Source organism: Aotus nancymaae, unplaced genomic scaffold (assembly GCF_030222135.1).
Source record: "Aotus nancymaae isolate 86718 unplaced genomic scaffold, 86718_ANA_hifiasm-v0.15.2.pri h1tg000006l, whole genome shotgun sequence".
In the NCBI taxonomy this organism is placed as follows: domain Eukaryota; kingdom Metazoa; phylum Chordata; class Mammalia; order Primates; family Aotidae; genus Aotus; species Aotus nancymaae.
Window position 1 is genome coordinate 15491411 of NW_026988417.1, and position 22216 is coordinate 15513626.

At 40.4% G+C, this 22216-nt stretch overlaps 1 protein-coding gene, 1 long non-coding RNA gene and 1 pseudogene across 4 annotated transcripts in view; 2 read left to right on the forward strand and 1 right to left on the reverse strand.

Annotated features, from left to right (window-relative positions):
• Positions 1–3734, reverse strand: part of TAPT1 (transmembrane anterior posterior transformation 1) — a 74667-nt gene extending 70933 nt beyond the window's left edge. Inside the window, exon 1 of the mRNA XM_021668212.2 lies at positions 3536–3734. Within this exon, the coding sequence (XP_021523887.2) occupies positions 3536–3734 (199 nt within the window). The remainder of the gene's footprint in view (positions 1–3535) is intronic.
• A 304-nt stretch (positions 3735–4038) lies between these two features.
• On the forward strand, positions 4039–4909 carry LOC105730873 (uncharacterized; annotated as a pseudogene).
• Positions 4910–12990: 8081 nt separating this feature from the next.
• The window catches only part of LOC105730920 (uncharacterized), a 64596-nt gene continuing 55370 nt past the window's right edge, over positions 12991–22216 (forward strand). For all 3 annotated transcript variants that reach the window (XR_001110599.2, XR_001110600.2, XR_001110601.2), the window contains exon 1: positions 12991–16395. This is a non-coding gene — a long non-coding RNA (uncharacterized LOC105730920). The remainder of the gene's footprint in view (positions 16396–22216) is intronic.

The window sequence follows — 22216 nt, forward strand, 5'->3', positions numbered from 1 at the left end:
TCTGCTCAATCTCTAACAGACATCCAACAAGAAGAGGTCTAACCATGGTTAAAGGGAGAGGAGAGAGGCAAAAGAGATGGATAGGAAGTTGAAGTTTTAGAGGTCCAGAGTCACTATTAAAGGAGGAAAGAAATAGGTCCATGGCACTGTTACCAGTAGAAACAGTATGTTCACCTATACCTGACCTTCAAGCTTTCTTGTTTTACAAGCAATACCTACCCCTATGCATCTCCAACATCTGTATTACACAGGTATTGTTTCATCCACACAGGTAGGTGCTACCCTTATTTACACCAAGCCTTCTGTTAAGTCTCCCCGGTGACTAGAACCAACCTAGATGCTTCAGATACTGAACTATCTAGTAGTGGCATTATGAAACAGAGCCAAATGGATTAGGCAAGCAGTCTAAGCAAGTGCAGAGTTTACAAAGCAATTCAACAACCCAACCAAGCCAAAAACACACATTTCTTAACGCTTAGTCCAAAGTTGGTTTGCTGGATTTAGATTCCTAAATAAAAATATGATTATACAGAAACTCTCCTTCCTAGGACTTCTGCAGATGAATCAAGTCAAGTACAAGCAGAAAAACATAATATGTGTTTATTATTTGGTTTTATGTCAAAAGGGACAATAGAAGTTGGTAGATTTTTAAGGATAGGAAAAAAAGACAGACGAGATCAATCTGCAGTTCTTGATAACCACTATAACCAGAGTCCAAGGCCAGTAACCACATATGCAACAAGGGAATACACAATGATCATTCTGAGAGAGCAAATGAAAATAGGAATGATGACTGGGACAGCCAATTTTAACTATGTTAAAAGGTGTAAGTACTCGCATCTGAGACAAGCTTCAGCCTACTGCCAGGCTAAATATAAGTCAGAATGGGAGTTCTAAGAACCAAGTGATAAGGAAAAGGAAGCTTACACTTAATGGAGACACATATATAATACAACATTTGGCATATACAGCTGTTCATCCAAACAAATATACATATTTAGTTTGTAAACATGTAAATCAACAAGGAGAGATATAAAACACAAAATGAATATCAGATACCACATTTTGATTTATTTTATTCAGATGGAAAAGGTTTGGATAAGTACTTAATAAGTACATTTATTTAGGGAGTTCTAGGCTGTTGGGACTGATCAGCACATGTCTTATTTGCAGGAGCCCTAAATTCCTTGTGAGAAATGATAAAGAGGACTTTGCAACTAACCGATGGTTCAGCCACCAAGACACTAAGATTATGATTGTCAAAAAGAAAAGCCAAAGGCTGCCTTAACTTGCAGGGGGATCTAGAGCTCAAGAGCAGGAGTGCTAGACTCTCAGAGGTACCACCAGAATATAAAAAATCGACAATACCTTAAGTCCGAGCATCTAGCCTTGGAGGACTAGTTTGATTCAGGGATAAATGCTATCCAAATGACACTAGGTGCTGCCACTCAAAGGCCCTCTGACCCAGGCCAGCTCCTAGGGAATCATTTTTCTAAATTCTTAAAAGGAGGGGAAGGAAGGATTACAGAGCAGTGGAAGAGGGCAGCTCTAGACTTAGCAGTCTGGGCAATGAAGGACTTAAATAATTCAGTCTCTAGTGGGGAAACCTCTAACAAATGTGGTTATCAGAGCTACAGGCTGGGTGCTAGCAGTGGTAGGAGCTATGTGACCAGCAGAGCAGGGACACCAGGAGAAAAGAAGGAGGGGTTCAAACGGAGGCCCAGAGAGAACACTGGCCAGTGGCTCCAGCTGAAATATTCCTGGAATTTGGAATTCTCACCTAAATCCTGACCGCCAAGGCTAGTGTGACTTGGTAAAGCAAGAGTGCCACTGACATCTCACACAAAACCAATGGAACTGGGGAAAGAACAAGGACTACCCCAACAGGTAAACCTGGAGGCATCTCCCTGATAATGACTTCCTGCAACTATGGGTTACAAAAATCCAGCCTTAAACATGGTGAACCATATTGGTGAAGAATGGATATGTGGTATAATGAAGCCCATGGAAGTCCAGGTATCCAGACGCATCCCAGGTATACAGTCTCAGAAAGAGCCAGGGAAGAAGTGTTAAGTGATACTGCAAGCTCAAGATCTATGTTCATCAGTAGACTCCAGACTTCATTTCCTCTCCATGAAAACAACAAAAAAGGGCTTTTAAATGGTGGCTTTCCTGCAACTGAGAAATATTTTAAAGAAAATATAGTGAAGCCTGGCCCTATCTATTTCTATTTACAACAGAGCAGTTTTAATATTCAAGTCTAAGTAAGTAAACAGGGAGTTAAGAGATTTTATATTTTGTCTTACTTAGATCCTGCCAATTCAGAAAGTAAATACTCTTGCAAGCAAATGTTTAACTTAGAACTAAACCAAATAAAGTATGGTTGAGAATTCTTAAGTGGTTAATGAAAAAGACCAAACAAGACAGTTTGTAATTTTCCAAAGATATGGACCGCTTCAAAATCGAACCTATGTCCAGTTCTGGGAATTAGCAAGTCAATTAGAATCTCATCTGATCAACTTTATGGCCCTTTTAAGTACTCTTAAATCAGTACTCAAGTACAATAAATGATGATCAGCCTCACAACTTAAACAGTTATTTACATGAACTGCAGGAAATAACGGCTAACACAGTCCCTTTTGGACAACAGAAATAATTTTTTAGTTGGAAGAAATTTAATGGAGTTATGGTTCAGTTGCTGTTTAAAGTTTAGACTTAGGCAAGAATTAAAACGTTGGGTTCACTCCATATTCAACAAGACATCCATCTCAAAATCTTTTTTTTCATTTAAAACTAATTTGCAACTGTAATATGAATACAAATGCAATTTTAAAAAATTCTTTAAAAACGAGAAAAAAACTTACAGCTTATAGGAACTGTAACATTTTAACAATATGTTTAAAACCGGTCATTGAATGTTGTCTTAATAAGTACACATTTTCTCATCCAGCAACTTTTTTTTTTTGACATTAAGTTTCAGTTTAGAAAAAGTTCAGGTGCAACATTTTATGGAGTGCTAAATAGTTCTGTCCTGGGCAAAACTACTGAACCATGGTCACTACCACACCGTTAGCTGTCTGTGAAAAATCTATTCGGAGGGCAAGTTAACAGGTTTGTATGGCTCAAGTTCGCTTAAAACACAGAACAAAAAAAGTCACCTTGGCATGAATATAACTAAGAAATCAGCCGTGTGCTTCTCACGTTTGGGCTCCCTGAGACGTGGGAGATGCCCGCCAACCTAAGACCTTCCGAGGACGGTGCAAGGACCGGACAGAATTTCCCCGGCCGCAGACCCCCTCCAGTGCACACCTGGCCTGGCGCGGCCGCGGGGGCCTCCGGGCTGCGGGCGGAACCCGCCCAAGGAGCTGTCAGCGACCGCTGAGCCTCGGCGGCTCCGTGCGCCCACAGCCTGGGCGGCCTCGGGTGACAGCGGCGGCCGCGGGGCTCGGGGGCCGGGGACCCAAGGCGCCCCCGCCGCCCTCAGTCCCCAGTCCGCCCCTCGGCGCCTGCCGCGGCCTAGCGCCACCAGCCTCACCTGTGCAGCCGCGGCGCCTCTCCCGCCGCCGGTCGCTCTCGTAAAAGCCCAGCGTCTCCGTGTGTTGAGGCGCCAGCGGGGGCCCCTGTCCGCCGCTGCCGCCCGGCTGCTCCGCCTCGCCGCGGCCGTCCCGCTGCGGGCCGTCCACGCCGCCACCGCCGCCTTCTCCCAGGGCGGCCGCGTCGCCGACGCCCGCCATGTTCCGAGCACAACAAACTGTCCCCGCCGCCTCCCTCCAGGCTCTGGCTCGGCCTCCGCCTCCGGCCAGCCCCCTCCCCGCCTCGCCCCGCCCCTCGCCGGAGCCCGGACCGCCGCCGCCGCCACCGCCATCCGCGGCCCGCCGACCGGCGCGCACCATTGGCGTCAGCGATGCGTGTGAGGCAGCCGCCGCCGCCGCTGCCGCCGCCACGGCCGCCGCCATCTTCTTTTTGCCCTCGCCGTGGCGGGCGGGTGCTTCCCGCGCTGTGGCGGGCTCGGCCGGTCGGGGCACCGCAGCGGGCTCCATGCAGCCGGGCTGCGCGGCCGGGCAGAGCGGGCGCCTCCGGGGCTCGGGTCGGGGACCAGGCAGGAACGGGCCGGGGATGGCGGGTGATGGGTCGGCCGTGGAGCCCCAGGGAGGCTGCCGCAACGATCGCTGCCCGCAGTCTGCGAGGTGTCCGGTCGCCCGCCCGGGGCCCCTTTTGCAGACTCTGTGTCCGGAGTGCGCCGGCGCCGCCCGCCAGGTCTTCTCACTGCTGGCGCGGCCGCGGCGGCGGGGGCCGGGCTCCAGATCCGCGACCTCCGCGAGCGCCGGCCCTGCGTGCCCACTATTTTGGTTCCATCTCTTCTGCATATTTATGCTTGCCCGTCACATTCCCTGGCCTCTGAGTGTCCTCTGGCAGTTTCCAAAGCACTTGGGCAAGAAGGAGCTTGGGGAGCTTCACAACAGGTGGGGGCGCGCAGGGGAGGGACCGCGGCCGGACCAGCAGAGCACTTCATGGGCTGGGGCGCCCGCGGAGTTTCCACACTGTTTCGGGACTGGGGCTAGGAGACAGCCCTTGGCCGCCACTGTGTCCTTACTCTGTCGCTTTATTTGGGGCTGGACCTCCCCTTTCCAGCTCTGGCGTGTGACCCCGCACCAGCGTGGTGTCGAGATCACCACCCGCTGGTGCCGTGGGAGCGAAGGTGCCCCAGGCTCGGAGAAGGCGGGAACCTTTTCCCCGCTCCCCAAGTGATGCGTCCTCCAGTCAGGGGACAGTAGTACCTCCATTTCCCTTGTGCCAGCTTCGGGATTCAGCTGTGCTTTTGTGTCTCTGATTAGCAAAATCAAAATGAGTTCCTCCTCGAACACTAAGCTTCCTGGAAACTTCCCTAGCCTTAAACTTCAGAACCACATATAAATAGGCCCTGAGGGTTACCTGATTGCAAACTGAGCAAGTTTAAAACGGACTGGGCTGCTTTGGGCAGCACAGCCGCCTGGCATTCCGACAGCTGAGCAGGAGGCAGAGGTGAGAGACCAAGATGGACTAAAAATGTCCCAACAGCTTGGAGCCCACCCTCGGCCCAGGCTCGTTGAAAGCAGGAACATTCGGCGAAGCCGTCGGATCCTTATCCTTTATGAAATGGGACAGCTCACAGGATTACATTTCTAAGCCAATCCTGTGACCATCCTCCATCAAATTCTCTGTTTTGATTGTATGTGATCAAAACAGCCTCTCTGAAACAATTGAAAACAAATACTCTCGTCAAATCTTAAGAATCGTTTTGAAAGTCAAAAGGTATGGAAAGTGTGGCTTCTAAGCTTCAGCCCAAATTCTATTGTTCTTTAATGTTGTATGATGTAAAATCATACCCATTCCATTATGTATATTGATTGTCAAGAAGGAAGTAGGCTTTTATTGCTATGTTTATGTCAGTTTCCATTTATTGTCTCACCACATTTATTGGGTTGGTGCCTCTGCCTTTAACTTAACAGGAGCTGGAAGGGAAAGAATCCCAGATTCTGTTTCCTAAGGCAGCCAGTCGTCAGAATGGACTTTCCTCATTTTCTATTATGAGACCCGGGAAAAGACATTCAGTCTCAAAGGCTGTGCCTATCCTTTTAAATAGAAGAGAGAGAAGAGAAAGCAGCCGTGCCAAGGCTAGATACTGACTGAAGCAGGGGGAGCAAATTGGAAATGTGGAAATGGGAATGTGGGCAAGTTGAGGGACTTGTAGCTTCTCTGTTTGAGTCTTTTCATTGAACTGCTTTATTGTATCTGACGTGAAAATGCACAATTTCAAACAAACCCATATTGAAGTGAACATACAAGAAAGCATTTAAAAAACAACCATTAATAAAAATAATTTTTCAGTTAATGCTATTCTTCCCTTGTATAGGTGTTGATAGACAGATAGCTTATTGCATATGAAAAGTTGTTTTCTTTGAGTTCATTCAACATATTGCGACTTTTTTAGAATCCAGGAAAAAAGCATTTTCAAATATGTATTTGGAATCTTCAAAATATTCGGTTACAAATTACCTTAAAATAAGAAATATTTATGCAGCATAGAAGAACCAGCGGTTCTCTGAGGAAGATAAATAGCAGTTAAAATATCATAATGCACTTTATATCCGTTGTAAAAAGAAAGATACAGGCTTATATTTACGATATTACCATTAGAAAACAATATGAGTATTGAAGAAACATAGCAACCCTAGCCATTCAATAGGCATCAAATAACATTCTGAGTTAAGTTATAAGATAAAACCAGGATTTGGATGACAATGACAATATTGACCATCATTGTTACCAAATCCTGGTTTTATCTTATAACTGACTTTAGGGGCAATTCTAGTGTATTGTCCCTTAAAGATGTTTGAAATTAGTTTCATACACTTTTCCTGAATCAATTTAAGTATTGATTTCACAAACAATAAGATGGTGTGCTGTAGCATGTCATTGCACTAGTAAGAAAAATATACTCCACTAGTGGGGAACAGTTTCAGTAGAGGAAAGTTATGAATATTGAATGTGAGTGCAGAAATCAGACATTGATAAAGTCTTATGATTGCTATACGCACTATGAGGCTACTGTATTTTGAAAATTGCAAAACAATATATTTTAAAGAACAAAATTGGGGCAGTAGCATACACAACTTTCAAAAAGAAATTGCATAACTTCATATTTCAGTAATTAAAGATTTAACAATTGTGATTTTGTGGCTAAAGAAAATATACTGAACCCATTATGTATAAACTATGGATTCAGAACTCCAGAAAATTATCTTAATGAGGCATATAAACTCCTTTTGCTTAATGTCCACACCAAATCATTATGGTCTGCCATTTCATGAAATAACAAGAGTTTTAAAATAAGTGATTTTTTTTAGTTTGTATATCTGTATTCTTTCCTACCAGCTATAGTACAGTAGTACAAGGGCCAACAGTTATAAGCCTTGGGAAAGATACTGTTTTGGCCATGTATTTCAGCTATGTGACCCTGGAAAGAGGGCTGCAGAGGGCCACTGTGGCCCTCAGTGTCTTTTATTGGTAAATGGGGGCAACATCTCCTGTATAATGAGAGCTGGAAAAAAATTAATTTTCCTTTTATTCTCCCTTCCTTTCATTTAGACTGCAGTTTTCACTTTTTAACTACAAAGCAATTTATCTCTTGAACACTTCTAGTGTATTGTCCTTAAAATATTTTTGAAATTAGTTCCATACACTTTTCCTGAGTACTGAAAATATTACATATTTGTTAACTTGAAATAATCCTGAGTCATGAGAAGGCCTGGATTCTGTTTGGCCCTTCAACTAAAGTCTTTGACCAAAGGAGCACAGGTGACCCCTCTCTGCTTCATTTTCTGACCTGTAGAGTAGTGGACTCAATGACGTATCCTCTCTTCTAGCTCCAAAATACTGGGCTAAACTCCACACAACTCCCTTTGTAGATTCTTGGACTTCTGAGTTTAAAATAGTAGGCAAGCTTGGTACTATCAACATTTGTAGAAAAAAATGAATGCTTGGAGTCACTTTGTAATTGAGTCTAAGGTTTGAATGCACAGAGTTCAAATACTGTAATTGTGTTGGTAACATATCAAAGACATGTAAGTTTTTATGTACCTTTATATTCTATGCATTAGTCCTTCATTCCTTGGCATGAGGAGAAGTGATGGGTTCTCAGTGACCTTCCATAACTCTAAGACTGTGTTTCTCACACCAGGCCTCAGGGTTTCTGCATTTTAAACAAATTTCCAATATTGTACCCATGCCCACGTAAGTCTAAGAACTCTGCTCTAAGGTAACATTAAACCGCACCTGAAGTTATATTTGAGATGATTACTCAGTAATCATTGTACAGTTGATTTTCGTAGTATGGATTCAAACACTGACTAGAGCACAGTTTTAATTAAATCTGTATTTCTCAGTTGAAACCTTATTTTTAGCAGTACATGACTTCTATTTTGTGAATCCTAAATGCCATGTGCTTCACAAACTGCAGTTCTGAATTTAATTCATTCACCATTTTGTCATCAAAAAGAAGAGTTGATGTTTTTGAAAGTTCTAAACAGCTTTGCAACTGCTGTTCTAAAGAAATAAAATATACCGCTGAGCCCAGAACAAGCCTTTGAACTAAATTTATGTGAGTTTATGGAATTTCTGGGTTTCAGAAATAATATTTTCTATCTTTGGCAATCATTTTTTGACTGATGCTCATTATGTTTTATCGTCTTTGGGCTTTATTCTATGGATTTCTAAAGGACATCAGCTCACTTTATTTCTGGAGGATGTAGCACAAATTAAGTAATGTGCCATTGACTCTAATGTTCCTGTTGCACCTTAACTAAAACTGTCATGAGCAAAATCATTTTTAAAAGCATTTCTTTGACATGAGAATATATGACAGAAACCATTGTAAATAGAATTTCTTGAAAATAATACTTTGCTAAAAGGGGTGTTTTATAAAGGATATTCTGTTCTGAAGACCTAAAGGTAGGTTCTGTTTATGTCATGTAAGTAAGTGTGTGTACCTATATAATTTCATTATATTATAGGCTTATTGGCTTATATGGCCTTTTATTCATGATCAAATATAAAATTTATTTTGTGCTGGACTTTAAATTTCTGGAAAATTCCAAAATAACGATGAAAGGACCCTGGTAATGACTCAGCAGGCTTTCCATTACAGGTTTGTCACTTTGAGAAAAAAAGAACATTCTTTCTCATTATCATGATGAAAATAAATAGATGTTGTTTCAAACCATATTAGTCATTTAGTCGGTTAATTAACAAGAATTCTTTTGCAGAATAAATTCAGACCTGCCAGTAAATGTGTTGATAACTGTCAAAAATCCTTCTTTATAATTCTAGCTAGCAAAGGCTTTCATTTTGGAATTCAGGAAGCAGGAGAGATTTTATTTACCACCCAGCTCATGTTGCTAGTCCTTTTGAATTTTGCCTTGCAGAGGTTTTTTTTTTTTTTTTTTTAATTATTATTCTTTTTGTTATTCTTCAGTGGCAAGTTATTTATTGCTTCTTTTGGCCACACATCAAATAGTGGTTGGTAATCGGAAGATTTTATGTGATATTTAGGATAATTTTTGCTTTTTTCTGGTGTTCTAGTTGAACTATGATGAATTAAGGTAACTGAGTAATTTTGCTCTTCACATCTATGCCCTTTAAGTTCTTTTGGGCTGCGATCCTGCTTGTAATTGGCTTTCATTCTGTTCATTAATCAGTGGTTCTATTCTAACAGTTTTTCCATTTCTTTGTTCTTCTTGTTTCAGAGATATTAAAAGGTGAAAGCAGTTTCTTACAAGGATCTATTTATTGTTTGTTATCTCTGAGGCAAACCTAAGTATTTATCTCTTTCTTTTGCCTTCATACCAAAATTTATTGCAAATGCATGATAAACTTTCAGATTCTCAAAAATCTTCTCAGGGTTTCTGCTTTCCAGGTTTTATAAATTAGTTTAATCTGATTTCAAGGCCTTAGGTTTTCAAATTGCTCTTTTATATGCATCTATTCTATTCTCTTTTCAGTTCTAAGCCTACGTTTATGTGAAAAATGCTTCTCTTGTTTCTGACATTTTCCAATTTAGTATCAATTTCTAATAATGAACCAAATTTACCTGCTTGTCTTCCATGTGGATGCTTAATAAATACTATAACTTAGGTGTACAGTTTCATGGAGGAGAATAGGAGAATGTGGTTATTTTGAAACAGCAATAAAAAGAAAACATATTATGGCGTTAGCAAGCATTATTTTTTTATGACAGTTTTATCCTTCTAATTACACTTTGCCCAAGCTGATACTAACATTAATTCACATTCTCCTAAGCATATGCCCACTCTTGACAGATATACACTGGGGTTACAAATTTGGCATGTATAATTTACACATAAATATTAGATTACAAAGCAAACTGAGACTAAATCAGATGTTGGTCATTATTTGTCATCTTTTGAGTTACACTCTGACTTTTCATCCATCTACTTAGCAATGTAATAACACAATTGTCTTAATATAAATAAAAATTCATTTCTAGTGCTGCAACCCATTTTTAAATATTTGATTTTACTATTATAGTTCTGATATTTATTATCTGATGTGGTTGGCTATTCTTTTTCTTTTTCTTAGTTTCATGTAATTTGATTTTATTTTTACTAGCTGTATGAATACACAGTTTCTACTTTATCTTAATGCAGCCAACACAATCATTCTTGTATTAAGTAATTAAAGGTCTAAAAATCATTTGGTGCCATTGACTTTGGCAATGCGATGTCCACTCCAAATCTGTCGTTCTTCTCCCTCTAACATTTAAATAGTGTTCCATAGAGAATGCCTAATTTGTGTGATTAGACTTCTTCACTAGTGTTTTATGGACAGTATAACTGGCTTCTCCCTTGAAAGCAAATAATTTTCTTTATGTTAGGAGTATTTTTTAAAAATAGTTTATCAGCAAAGGTTTTTCTTCTGAGTATGTTTGTGTGTGTGTGTGTGTGTGTGTGTGTGTGTGTGTGTGTGTATGTGTGTTTTAAGGTAAATCTTTTAGAAAGGCAGCAACTGTTAATCCTTCAGGGACATATATAAACACACAGGTGGATTCACCCATGCGAGCATTTGTTTTTAGCTAATGGATAGTTTTCTCAAAACAATCTGTTCTTCGCCTGTGTGCCAAAGTGGGTGAAATAATTGTTTGGGACTAGACCATAAAAAGTAATCTTGAATGATGACAGTAGGCTATAAAAGTCCATCATATAGAAAGTAGCAGAATATAATGGAAAAAGCTATAAACTTGGAATCAGCAGGCCTGCCACTTACTAGTTGTGGAACATGGATGTGCTCTGGGCCATCATTACTTAATTCATGTAGCAGAGGGTGGGCTAGATTGTCTCAAAGTCTCCTTTTGGCTCTAGAGTTACATGATTTTTAAGTACCTCGGGTTATTTGAGGCTAGCATTAAATGTGGACTTGACATTCATTTATAATATTTTCCTTCTGGTGAGCTCAAATACCCTCTTGTAAATTATAATGTTTATTTTAAATTGCTTACCTTCAATCAGCAATCTTTAGTATTTCTTATTCAGCATACATTTGTTGAGTGGATTCTATGTGCCAGATACTGGTACAAAGCCTTTGAGTAACAAAGGCAAATAAGATGAATTTCCCACCCACGAGTAATTACATTGCTATACAATAAGTACCACAATGGAAGACTGAAGGAAGTACCACGGTAGTTCAGAGGAGAAGTTAATTAATTCTTCTTTGAGACGACCAGGACAGTTTAGAAGGAAATGACAGTTGGATCGATCTGGAAAGATATGTTTGCCAGATGGAAAACAGATAACTGAAGGGCCTGACAGGTGGGCACTATGGTATGGGCAGAGTGAGAGAGTTAGGAAGATGCTTGGTGTTTGAGTAGAACTTCAAGATTGAGTTTCTGTTTCCAAGGCTAAATAGTAGGCCATAAATGGGGGTGGGGTAGGGCATTTTGACTTGAGAGTGTGCAAGAATGGCCTGGAAGTGAAATGAGGAATTAGGGCATTAATAGGTTGCCAACACTTCCTCTTGGCCATCTCCACATGTTGAAGAATAATTCCGTTTTTTTAATTTTTTAACTGGTGTATATTGTGATCTACTTGCATTTCTACCCAAAATTTTTACAAGAACAATTAGAACAATAATCTGTGTTTATTGAACATTTACTATGTATTAAGTCTTATTCTCAATGTCCAAGTCCAGTGTCTGGTTAAGACATTTTACCATCATTTTTTCCTTAAAAGTTATTTCAGCACATTTATAAGAACAAACTTTTTTTTAAAAAAAATTTTGTTTTGTTTGGCTCTAAGACAATAGATCATGCATTAAGGGTTAACATTGCAACAATTCACAGATACACTTTAATGATAGGCAATGTATTCTTCACATATAAAATATCATATTTAGCCTCAAAACCTCAAATCAAATCATTTCAATCTATTGAAAGAGTGAAATGGGATGTTGATGGCTTGGAAGTGGTCTGTTGTAAACTTTTAAAGTTCTAGATTATTGTGAGTAATTATAAATAGGAAGAAGACATTATGTATTCAAATTTGTGTCTGGGTGTCAGCCTAATCCCCCAGTAGTTATGGAGTAGGGTGAGAACTGTATGTCAACTTGGAATCAGACTCTGTTTTGAGCCATTTAATTTAGACACATTATTTTAATGTAAGCGCTTTTGCTTTTTCTTTGGCAGTCAGTGTGCAATTTTAATTAGCACTTGGAACCCAGTAGAATACATTGATGAGCACAAGACATGAAGAAATACGTTCATAATGGCCTGCCCGGGGTCTCTGGCAGCATCCAAGAAAGACACTTTCAGTATAATGCTCGATGCTTCTGAGAAATCATTCTTGCTGATGATTTATACTCTTGTACATTTAATCATTTTAGAGTTTCAAAATATTGGCATTAGCCGCTTTGTCATCTATACTACACTCAGAAGGAATATTAATTTCCTAAGCTTATTCTGATGCAGTAACTGATGTATAAGAAAACAACTTATTTTCTACATCTGCCCAGGACTCTCTTTCCAACTTTGCCAATCAAGCTCTTCCACATCCTTTAAGCCCCAGCTCTAATATTCCCCCTCACAGTATTTTTAACCTCCCATTCCCCCATGGCCATTCTTTTCAATGTACACTCATGGTTCATGCATCTACAACTGCACACCACACTGCATTGTAACTATTTTTTAATGCATTACTCGCCCTGTCAGCTATTGATCCCATATTTGTAGGAACTATGTTCCCATATCTGTATTTTAGTTGCATCCAGTTGAAAGGCAGAGCATGGTAAAATAGAAATAACATGCACCTTATAAACTGATACAGGTTAAATCCAAACTGCTCCTTACTTGCTGTGGGGACTGGGGCAAATTACTTAACTTCTTTGAGCTTCTCTAAATAACGATAGTAATACTTGCTATGCAGGATTGTTGTGAAGATTAAATAAGCTCCATTCATTAGTTCAACAAATGTATGGAGAAGTCCTATTACATGTCAGTAATTGTGAGTGTAACTGTTCCTGGTATTAAGAATATAATCAAGTCATGACTTTGTCCTAAGAACTTTATAATGTGGTGGTAGAGACAGACTAGGAAATAGACAGTTGCAATATAATTCTTAAAGGATAAGTAAGAATTCATTAGCACAAGGTTATAGGGTTTAGTTGAAAGCAACAGGATTTGAGGTAGAAGGAGAACCATGTGCCTTTAAGCCAGGGAGAGGATGGGAAGTCCAAGGCACAGAGGGAGGTGTAATGTAGCTGTGATGATGTGGTTACACTGGAGATGTAAATATTGCAAGGGGCCTTGCAAGCCAGGCACAGGGCAGAGGGAACCTGTGAAGAGTGGACGATTAGCTTTGCATTTTAGGAAGATCTCTTTCCTTGCTGGTATTTGGAATGGTTTGAAGGAGTCAAGAGAATCAGTATGACCAGTGAAGAGGCTGTAGCCCAGAAGTGTTAATAGCCTCAACAGCAGGAGTTACAGTGGAAATGGGGTGGAGAGAATACATTGAGAGATAGTTCGGAGCCAGAAAAGGCAGGAGGTGATAAAAAGTATAGGTGGGGAAAAAGTATGTAAGGAAGGAGAGGAAATTTCAGGGCAAATGTACAGAATTTTGACTTGGGGATGACGGTGCTATTCTCAGAGATGGGAAATGCAAGAGAAGCAGTTTAGGGGATAGTTAGGGAATGGAAAGTGAGTCCAGTGTGGAAATTGTGGGATTTGAAGTACCCATAGGAAGTGCAGGACATCTTGACATCATCATTTCGAGCTCTTGTATGTTTTGACCCTGCTGTTTTTTTGTTCTTGAATATAAACATTTATATCAAGATGTTATCAACACTGATGAATTTTGTGGCCAAGATTTATTCCAGGGTTAACTTCATTAAGCCAGTTTAATTTCTTGACCTAATTTCCATATGGCAAATTTAATCTTTTCCTATTTGTTCCCACTTGTATTTTTATTTTGCTAGCACTGTTTCCATCAGGACAGAATCTTTCTTGTGTACATGTTACAATGAATACTTGATTTATCAACTTCTTTATCATCTTTATCAAATTTTTACAGATACAACTTTTTCATAGTAAATGTCATTTTAGCTGTACTGTTTTTAACCATGTCAAATATTGTACATCTACTCTTTCTGATTTTTCATTAATTTGTAGCAGTAATTTTTTTTTTACCACTTTCTGTTTTTGCTATTTTCAGCTGTATTTTATATTTTATTTTGTAACCAGCTAAATAGTTTTATGAGACAGTTTTTGCAACTTTAAAAATTACCAATGATCTGTAATTCTCAAGTCAGGTTTTCATCTATAACAAATTTTGCTGTGTATCATTTTGGCCCTTGTCAGTATCATTTTGGTTCTTAAGACCAAAACTACCTCAGAATCTAAATGGCATTCTTTTGTCTATGGAAGAGCCAAGGGGAGACGTCCAAAACATAGGTACATGTATGTAGGTATCGTGATTTGGACAGAAGTCTAGGATGAAACGGAAATTTGTAAGTATTTGCATCTCGGTATGGAGGCAAGAGAGTGGATGGCATCTCGCCAGATGGTGCATAGCATGAGAGAAGAGCACCCCAGAAAACTAGGAGAAGGAATCCAGGAAGGAGCAGTAGAAGGTGGGGAGAAACCCACAAGATGGCATTCTGTGGAAATCAAGTCAAGAAAGAGGAAGTGGTCAACAATGTTGGATGCTGCAAAGAGACTGCATGCTGAAATGTGTGGATTTTGCAACAATAACATCATCCTGTCATCACTGAAGGCAACCTCATGAACGAAGATAGGCAGCTGGGTATACAGAAGAGGAACAAGAAGGAAGCGAAGATGTGGAGATAATTACAAGGACAACACTGGGCTGTAAGAAGGAAAATTTGCTTATCAATTGTCTGGTTCATTTTCTTTTAATGTGGGAGAAACTTAAGCATGGTTAGGTGCTGATGGACTGGAGAGGAGAGGATGCATGTACAGGAGAGTTGGAACAGGATGCCCAAGAAGAACATTAAGATCCCAGTCCTTTCTGGGGGTAGAATTTAGCACTGCTACCTGAATCTCCATATCTAATGATTCCTCTGCAGCCGTGTGCCCAAGACAGAACCATCCTCAATCTGGCCCAGGCATTTGGGCTTTTACTTTGGGTTCCCGATTAATCCTCTGATTTCTTCCTGGGCCCAGAACTTTCTCCAGAGCTGCTATCACTTGCTTATCACATCTTAGTCAAGGGGATCTCAACTGCCCTTAACCCCACAATGGCATCACTTGCCATGACCCTTGAATAGTACTGCTTTTGAGAAAGTCCTGCTACCATGTGTTGGCCACAACATCAGGTAAGCTTTGATACTCTTGCTCTCCAGCAGTGAACTGGGTCTTACCCCATCTACTAGATCCACCACTCACAGGTCAGATGAAACAAAACACTCTGTGGTGGCCCTGATCATTCCCTGCTCCTACCATTTGTCCTGTTACTGAACAAATTACTGCAAAACTTGGATTGCCTCATGAATAACAGGGCAATGGCCAATGCATACATCCTTCCTCTCTTCATCCACTGAGGGCTTATCTAAACATCCCCTGGTGTCTTCACTGCATGTTTGTGGGGCACATCCTAGCACCAGGCACTGCGATAAGAAATAGAAGTTAACATGAAGAAACATGGCTCCAGCCTTTAGGGAGCTCCTGGTCCCACAGGTAAGTTAATCCTTGTTGCTAGATAATAACACAGTAAGTTAATACTGTGTGCTAGATGGGCAAAGTGAAGAACCAGTTAGTCTAGATAAGCAGAGACTGGTAGATTGCCCTAAATTTTTTTTTTTGGTAGGACCTATAACAATCTCATGATTTCAGTTGAACATATGAAATACACTCTCTCATCCTGATGTAATTGTTTCCCCTGCCAGTCTACACAGTTCCAAAGGGTGAGTCTATTTTATGAAGTTGGATAGGTTCCAGGACTGCGATTTATCTTAAAGAAGACCCATCTGCTTATGTAGCAGCCAAGATCAGCTACTAAGTCTTCAGAACATTGAAAAAAGGGCATTCTCTTCAAACCCCTCTATATTTTTAGCTAGCATCCCCTTGCACCCTGACCCCATTCTGATCTTTTTGTTTGTTTTGCCTTCAAAACAAAGTGCAGGACAATTTTGTGTTTGTTCTTGAGTCAAGTGTATTTGTTTGAGCTCTGTGAAATTTAGTTCTGAGCATAGGAATGAAATAAAGGTAAACCGAGAGGTCATAATCTGTGTCTTTCTCTGACAGGTTCTCCAAGCCTCTGCCCCTGCTTGCCTTGCTGTTTATTGATTCCTTGGCTGTGCTGCTGTCTCTGGGTTCCAGCACTGGCACCCCATGTGAGTAGGGCACTGTGGGGGACAGCATGGGTTTGAGAGAGCCTGGGGAAAGCTGGAGATGCCCTATTTTTGTTTTCCTGCCCCATTTTTGTTTTCCTGCCCCAGGCCTCTATACACCTTGAGGTCAAAGCATGTCTAATTAGGTTGAGAATGAGTCAGAGATATTGGACATAAATGTCATCCTAAAAATTAAAATGTGCAGTGAACACTATGTTAAAATTATCTGTAAACCACTTTAATATTAACTTTGAACTCTACATTATGGCAGGCTATTGAGAAAAGGTTTCCCAGCACTCTCTCTCTCTGACATTGTGTTCACCAGTTCCTGATTTTGTCCTTTGCAAGGAATGGGTGGGACTCCACAGGTCTCTGACTGCATAGCTTTCTCAAATCCAATGGGTCTTTCTCTGCTTCCCTTCAAGCTCACTTGCTTGGAGCACAGATGCATGCAAGGCTGCTTATGATGCCCTCTGCATAGAGTGTGGCAGCCACTTGGCCATGCCCGGCACAAGTCTTCCCCTCCCTGCACGAACGGTGCTCAGGACCCCGGTGGCTGCTTTCTTTCTCTTCCTCCCCACTTCCTTAGGGCAGGAGGTGAGAGGAGCAGTGAATGTTAGACAGAAGGGCTTTCATTTTGTACCCTCCACATTTGCTCCCTGAGGCAGTGAGCACATAGGTGCCTGCCTGCTCAGCGAGGAGATAGAGGAGCAGGGAGGGAAAGGATGAACACATGTGGAGACAAAATTGCACAGCTTTGTATCTTAAAATAGTACCCTGCCACACAAACAAAAGTGCTAATAGAGAAGCCCCCCTAAATAACTAGGGCTGTTAGAAAAATGTATTTCTAACTTATTTAAAAAGCCAATATTAGCTAATAACAGAGTTCTCTGACAAGATTGAGGGAGAAGGCTTTGCAGACAGGCAGTGGTCTGGAGAAGCAGTGTCTTGTTGGTGCTGCTTTTCACTTCCTGTTCTCTTGTCACTTCCTCTTGGCCACACTCTTCTTGACATTGTCTCCCCTTCTCTATCCAATCCTTGTCTTTTCCCGGCTACTGTCCTCCACTCCCATTTCATGCCCATCCTTGGCAGGCCATCTAGAGGGTTAAGAGGGCACTAAGGGCCATAAACCATGGTGAGGCCTTGGTTTGACTTCTCCCTGCAGGTTTGCTTTTGTAAAATATCTCCTATGAATGTCTACATGAGATGGGTTTATTCCTTTTTAAAATTTAATTTCACTTTTTGAATATGTGTAACACATAATTCCAAAGTCAACATGATATAGTTATAGGCAACATGATATAGTTATACCTAGGTGACATGGTTTGGCTCTGTGTCCCCATCCAAATCTCATCTTGTAGCTCCCATAATTCCCACATGTTGTGGAAGGGACCCAGTGGGAGATAACTGAATCATGGGGATGGGTCTTTCCCATGCTGTTGTCATGATCACGAGATCTGCTGGTTTTATAAAACAGGAGTTTCTCTGCACAAGCTCTTTTTTTTGCCTGCCACCATCCACATAAGATGTGACTTGCTCTTCCTTTCCTTATTCCATGGTTGTGAGGCCTGCCCACCTATCTGGAACTGTAAGATCATTTAAACTTTTTTCTTTTGTAAATTGCCCAGTCTTGGGTATGTCTTTATCAGCAGCATGAAAACAGACTAATACATCAGGGTACTCTTACTTCAGGCCTTGTACTTCAAACCCTGTTTGCCTCAGTTGCCTACTTTTGTTTCTGGTCTATTCTTCCAGTATTTCTTTTTGCAAATATAAGGAGATATATATATATATATATATATATGCTTATATTTAATATAAACTTTGATTATATATTAACTTGGATTAATATATATGCTTACATTTGCAAAAATACGTATGCTTATATTTGCAAAAAGAAATATTGGAAGAATTGCATATGCATATATATATAAATATGCATATATATAAAAGTGGCATACTACTTAACTTGGTTTGCACCTTGATTTTTGCACCTAACAATTTCTCTTGGACATCACTCCATATTAGTAAATGAGGCTTTTTCTTATTTTTCTTCTTTAAAGCTGAATATACAGCATTGTGGGGACATGTCATAGTTTATAGATCCCCTATTAGTAGATATTTGGATTGTTTTCAGTCTTCTGCTATTATAAATAATGATAAAATGAATAGTCCTTTGCATCTATGATACAAGTTTACTGGCACTGTGATTAAAATACTGTATCTTTATCAATAGCTTTATTAGGCTTTACTAACATTTATTGCAAACACCCCTTGGTAGATAGTGTATAAAAAATAGCATCTATAACTAATTGGTCACAATGTTGGATTTGCGTCCGTACAGTATATGAACTGATAAATTTTCACAGTTGCATCCAGCCAATAAAACAGTCTGGTACCAACCTACTGGGATATGGACACATCTCCCAAGCCTAATTAGTCTTACCCAATTATATTCCCTATCTATCCTCAAATGAAAGAAAATTCCCTGTCTATACTTTTAGTAATCACACTTATTTCTCTCTAGAATTTATTACTCCTCAATTACATGTTGAAACTTTGGATTAGCCTTTCCCAATGTAACCACACAAAATCCTCCTCTGCCTATACCCATTATTAATACTATAATCCAAATAGATTTCACTAGCTACCTCTCAAATCTATATCCAACAGCAAACTCTTCTTATTATCTAAAGTCAATAATTGGAAGTCTGCTTACCCTCTACTTCTTAAGGAAACTGATGGGGATAGAACCGAGCGCCTAAAATTTTAGCATTACTCAAAAAAGGAATGGGACTCTATTTCCAGTGCAGCACATTTGTGCAAGAATTGCCCTCAAATTGAATGAACATTTTGGATTAAAGTGGTTCAAAGATGGTCAGAGGCAAAAAAAAAAAAAACTCTCTCTGCAATGAAACCATTAATCTTGGCTCATTTGTCCATAAAATTTTTTCTTATAAGAGAAATTCATGCAGTGCTTTCTCACTACATGCAGTTCTAGGTTTCACTCATTTGTCAGAGCATTGATTCCTTCCATTGATGCTTCTGAATTAGAAACGGCTATTGTAAATGTTCCCAGGACTTCAGAAAAAAGCTTCAATGACCTTGCCACTTTTGTCTTGGCTTTACAAATGAGGTCTCTCCAACCTTGCTTCATTAGTTTGCAAAATAGAGAAGTTCTATATACCCTAACCATTCACTAGGGTGGTACATGTGCTGTTAGTGGTGAAAAATGTAGCTTCTATGTTAATAGATCAGGAATTCTTGCCCCAAATCTAAAAGATCTTAAAAAAACAGATACAGGTTTTTCATAACATAGGTAAAGCTACATCTTCTAATTTGTTTAGATGATTAAATCTTGGCTCCTGAGAATCTCTGCTCTGGGAGTTTTTTTTTTTTTTTTTTTTTTTTGGTCTTTGGTGATTATTCTCTTTAGAGTCATTGTATTATCTCCCTAGTGCATGGTTTCCTGTCAGGGGTTTTAAATGCTTTCCAACAGCTATTCACATGTCAAATGATTGCCATCAGGATCAGACAACTTGAGGAGCTCAACCACCTGACCATTGATGACTACAGAGGTGCTGATAACAGTGACACCACCACCCTTCCTTCCAGTGCAACTATGGACTATGATAATGTCTCCATGACTCTGTCCCAGTGACTACGTCAACTCCTTCAATGGTGATAACCAAGAGGAATGCTATACCATTTAATCACACTTTCAGCTTGCTGAGAGGATAACCAAAAAGGGGCAGTTGTTAAAATAAACTAAAATGGAGACTAGACCTGAAAGATCCCTCAGCAGTCAAAGTGAGTTAGGCCTTGAAAATAATCTTGACCTTGCTTAAATTGCAAATATAAGCAAAACTTAACTTGGGCCATTATATGTAAATGCTTATATCAGAGGAAAACAAAACTTACACACAATCAGAAGCAACCAACTAACTTATGTAACTAGAGACTTTCTAGTTGGACAAACCAAATAAGGGAATTAAATATTCCTAATCAATCAAATATTTTATTTTTAATTTTAAGAGATAAGGTCTCACTCTGTTGCTCAGGTTGGAATGCAGTGGTGTGAGTGTAGCTCAATGCAGCCTCAACCTCCTGGGCTCAGGTGATCCTCCTGCCTGAGCTCCCAAGTAGCTAGGATTAAAGGCTGTGTCACCATACCTGGCTAATTTTTAATATTTTGTAGAAAAGGGGGCTGACAGGGAGACAGAATGGGGAGTTCTTGCTGTGTTGTGCAGGCTAGTCTCAAATTCTTGGCCTTAAGTGTTCCCCTCATCTCAACATCTCCAGGTGCTGAGCAGATATTTCCTTTATTTCCGCATTCACTCAGTCCTTTGTGCCTCTTTAATGGAGCTCCAAACCTCTTTTGGTTTGGTGCTTCCCAACTCATGAATTGTTGTTTTCTCAGATAAACTCTTTAAGATTTGTATTGTGCCTTAGTTTTTCTTTTAATACTTTCTTTTAACAAAAACAACTGAGGGTGAGGGCAGAAGGACAGAAGAGAGAGACAGAGAGAGGTGGATGTAGTTGGGGGAAAAGGAAGATGCTTGATTTTTAAAAAGATAATCTTTTGAACAAAAACTTTTCTTTTGTTTTTTGAGATAAGGTCTCACTCTGTCACCAAGGCTGGAGTGCAGTGGCTTGATCATAGCTTACTGCAGCCTTGATCTCCCATGCTCCAGTGATCCTCCCACCTCAGCCTCCTGAGTAGCTGGGAACACAGGCATGCATCATGATATCAGGCTAATTTTTTATGTTTTGTAGAGATGGATCTCCCTACATTGCCCAGGCTGGTCTTAAACTTCTGTGTTTAAGTGATCTTCCTGCCTTGGCTTCCCAGAATGTTGAGATTACAGGTGTGAGCCACTGCACCCTGCCAAAGGACATTTTTGAAAGAAGGTCTGGATACTCTAGGGAATTAGCTGACATTCCAAAGTGTTCTTTATTCCTTGTGGCTTTTGTGCCTTGTGAGAGGACTCTAAGAACTCCCCAAGTCCATTCTGTAGCTGTTGAATTAATGGGAGAACCTGATAGGTTTGAATGTCTGATTTTGTCTTGGGAAGAGGGGCTAAGTCATACACTTAGGCAGAATAGATTCTCCAGAAATGCCTCTCCATCATGTTCTATTAATTTTTACTGATTAATAAGAGGTAAAGCTTTCATTTAATATCAGGCCTGCCTAGAAAGAGAGAATTTGCTGACATTCATGTGTGAATGGCATCTGTATGGACACTGTCTTAAGAACAGCCTGAGCAAAGGAGAGAGCATATGTGATGATACCAAGTTATGGGTGTATTAATCAGGGTTCTTTAGAGGGGTAGAACTAATAGGAGATGTGTGTGTGTGTGTGTGTGTGTGTATGAGCTTAAGTATTAACTAATGCAATCACAAGGTCCCACAACAGGCTGTCTGCAAGCTGAGGGGCAAGTAGGGCCAGTCCAAGTCCCAACAGTGAAGAACTTGGAGTCTGATGTTCGAAAGCAGGAAGCATCCAGTACAGGAGAAAGATGTAGGCTGAGGGGCTAAGCCAGTCTAGGCTTTTCACATTTTTCTGCCTGCTTTATATTCTAGCCATGCTAGCAGCTGATTAGATGGTGCCCATCCAGGTTAAGGGTGGGTCTGCCTTTCCCAGCCCACTGACTCAAATGTTAATTTCCATTGGCAACACCTTCACAGACACCCAGGATCAATACTTTGCATCCTTCAATCCAATCAAGTTGACACTCAGTATTAACCATCTGTTGGGATTTGCTTGGGGTGGCTAGCAAAATATTAGGGAAATATTAGGGAAAATTATAGATTATAATCTCAA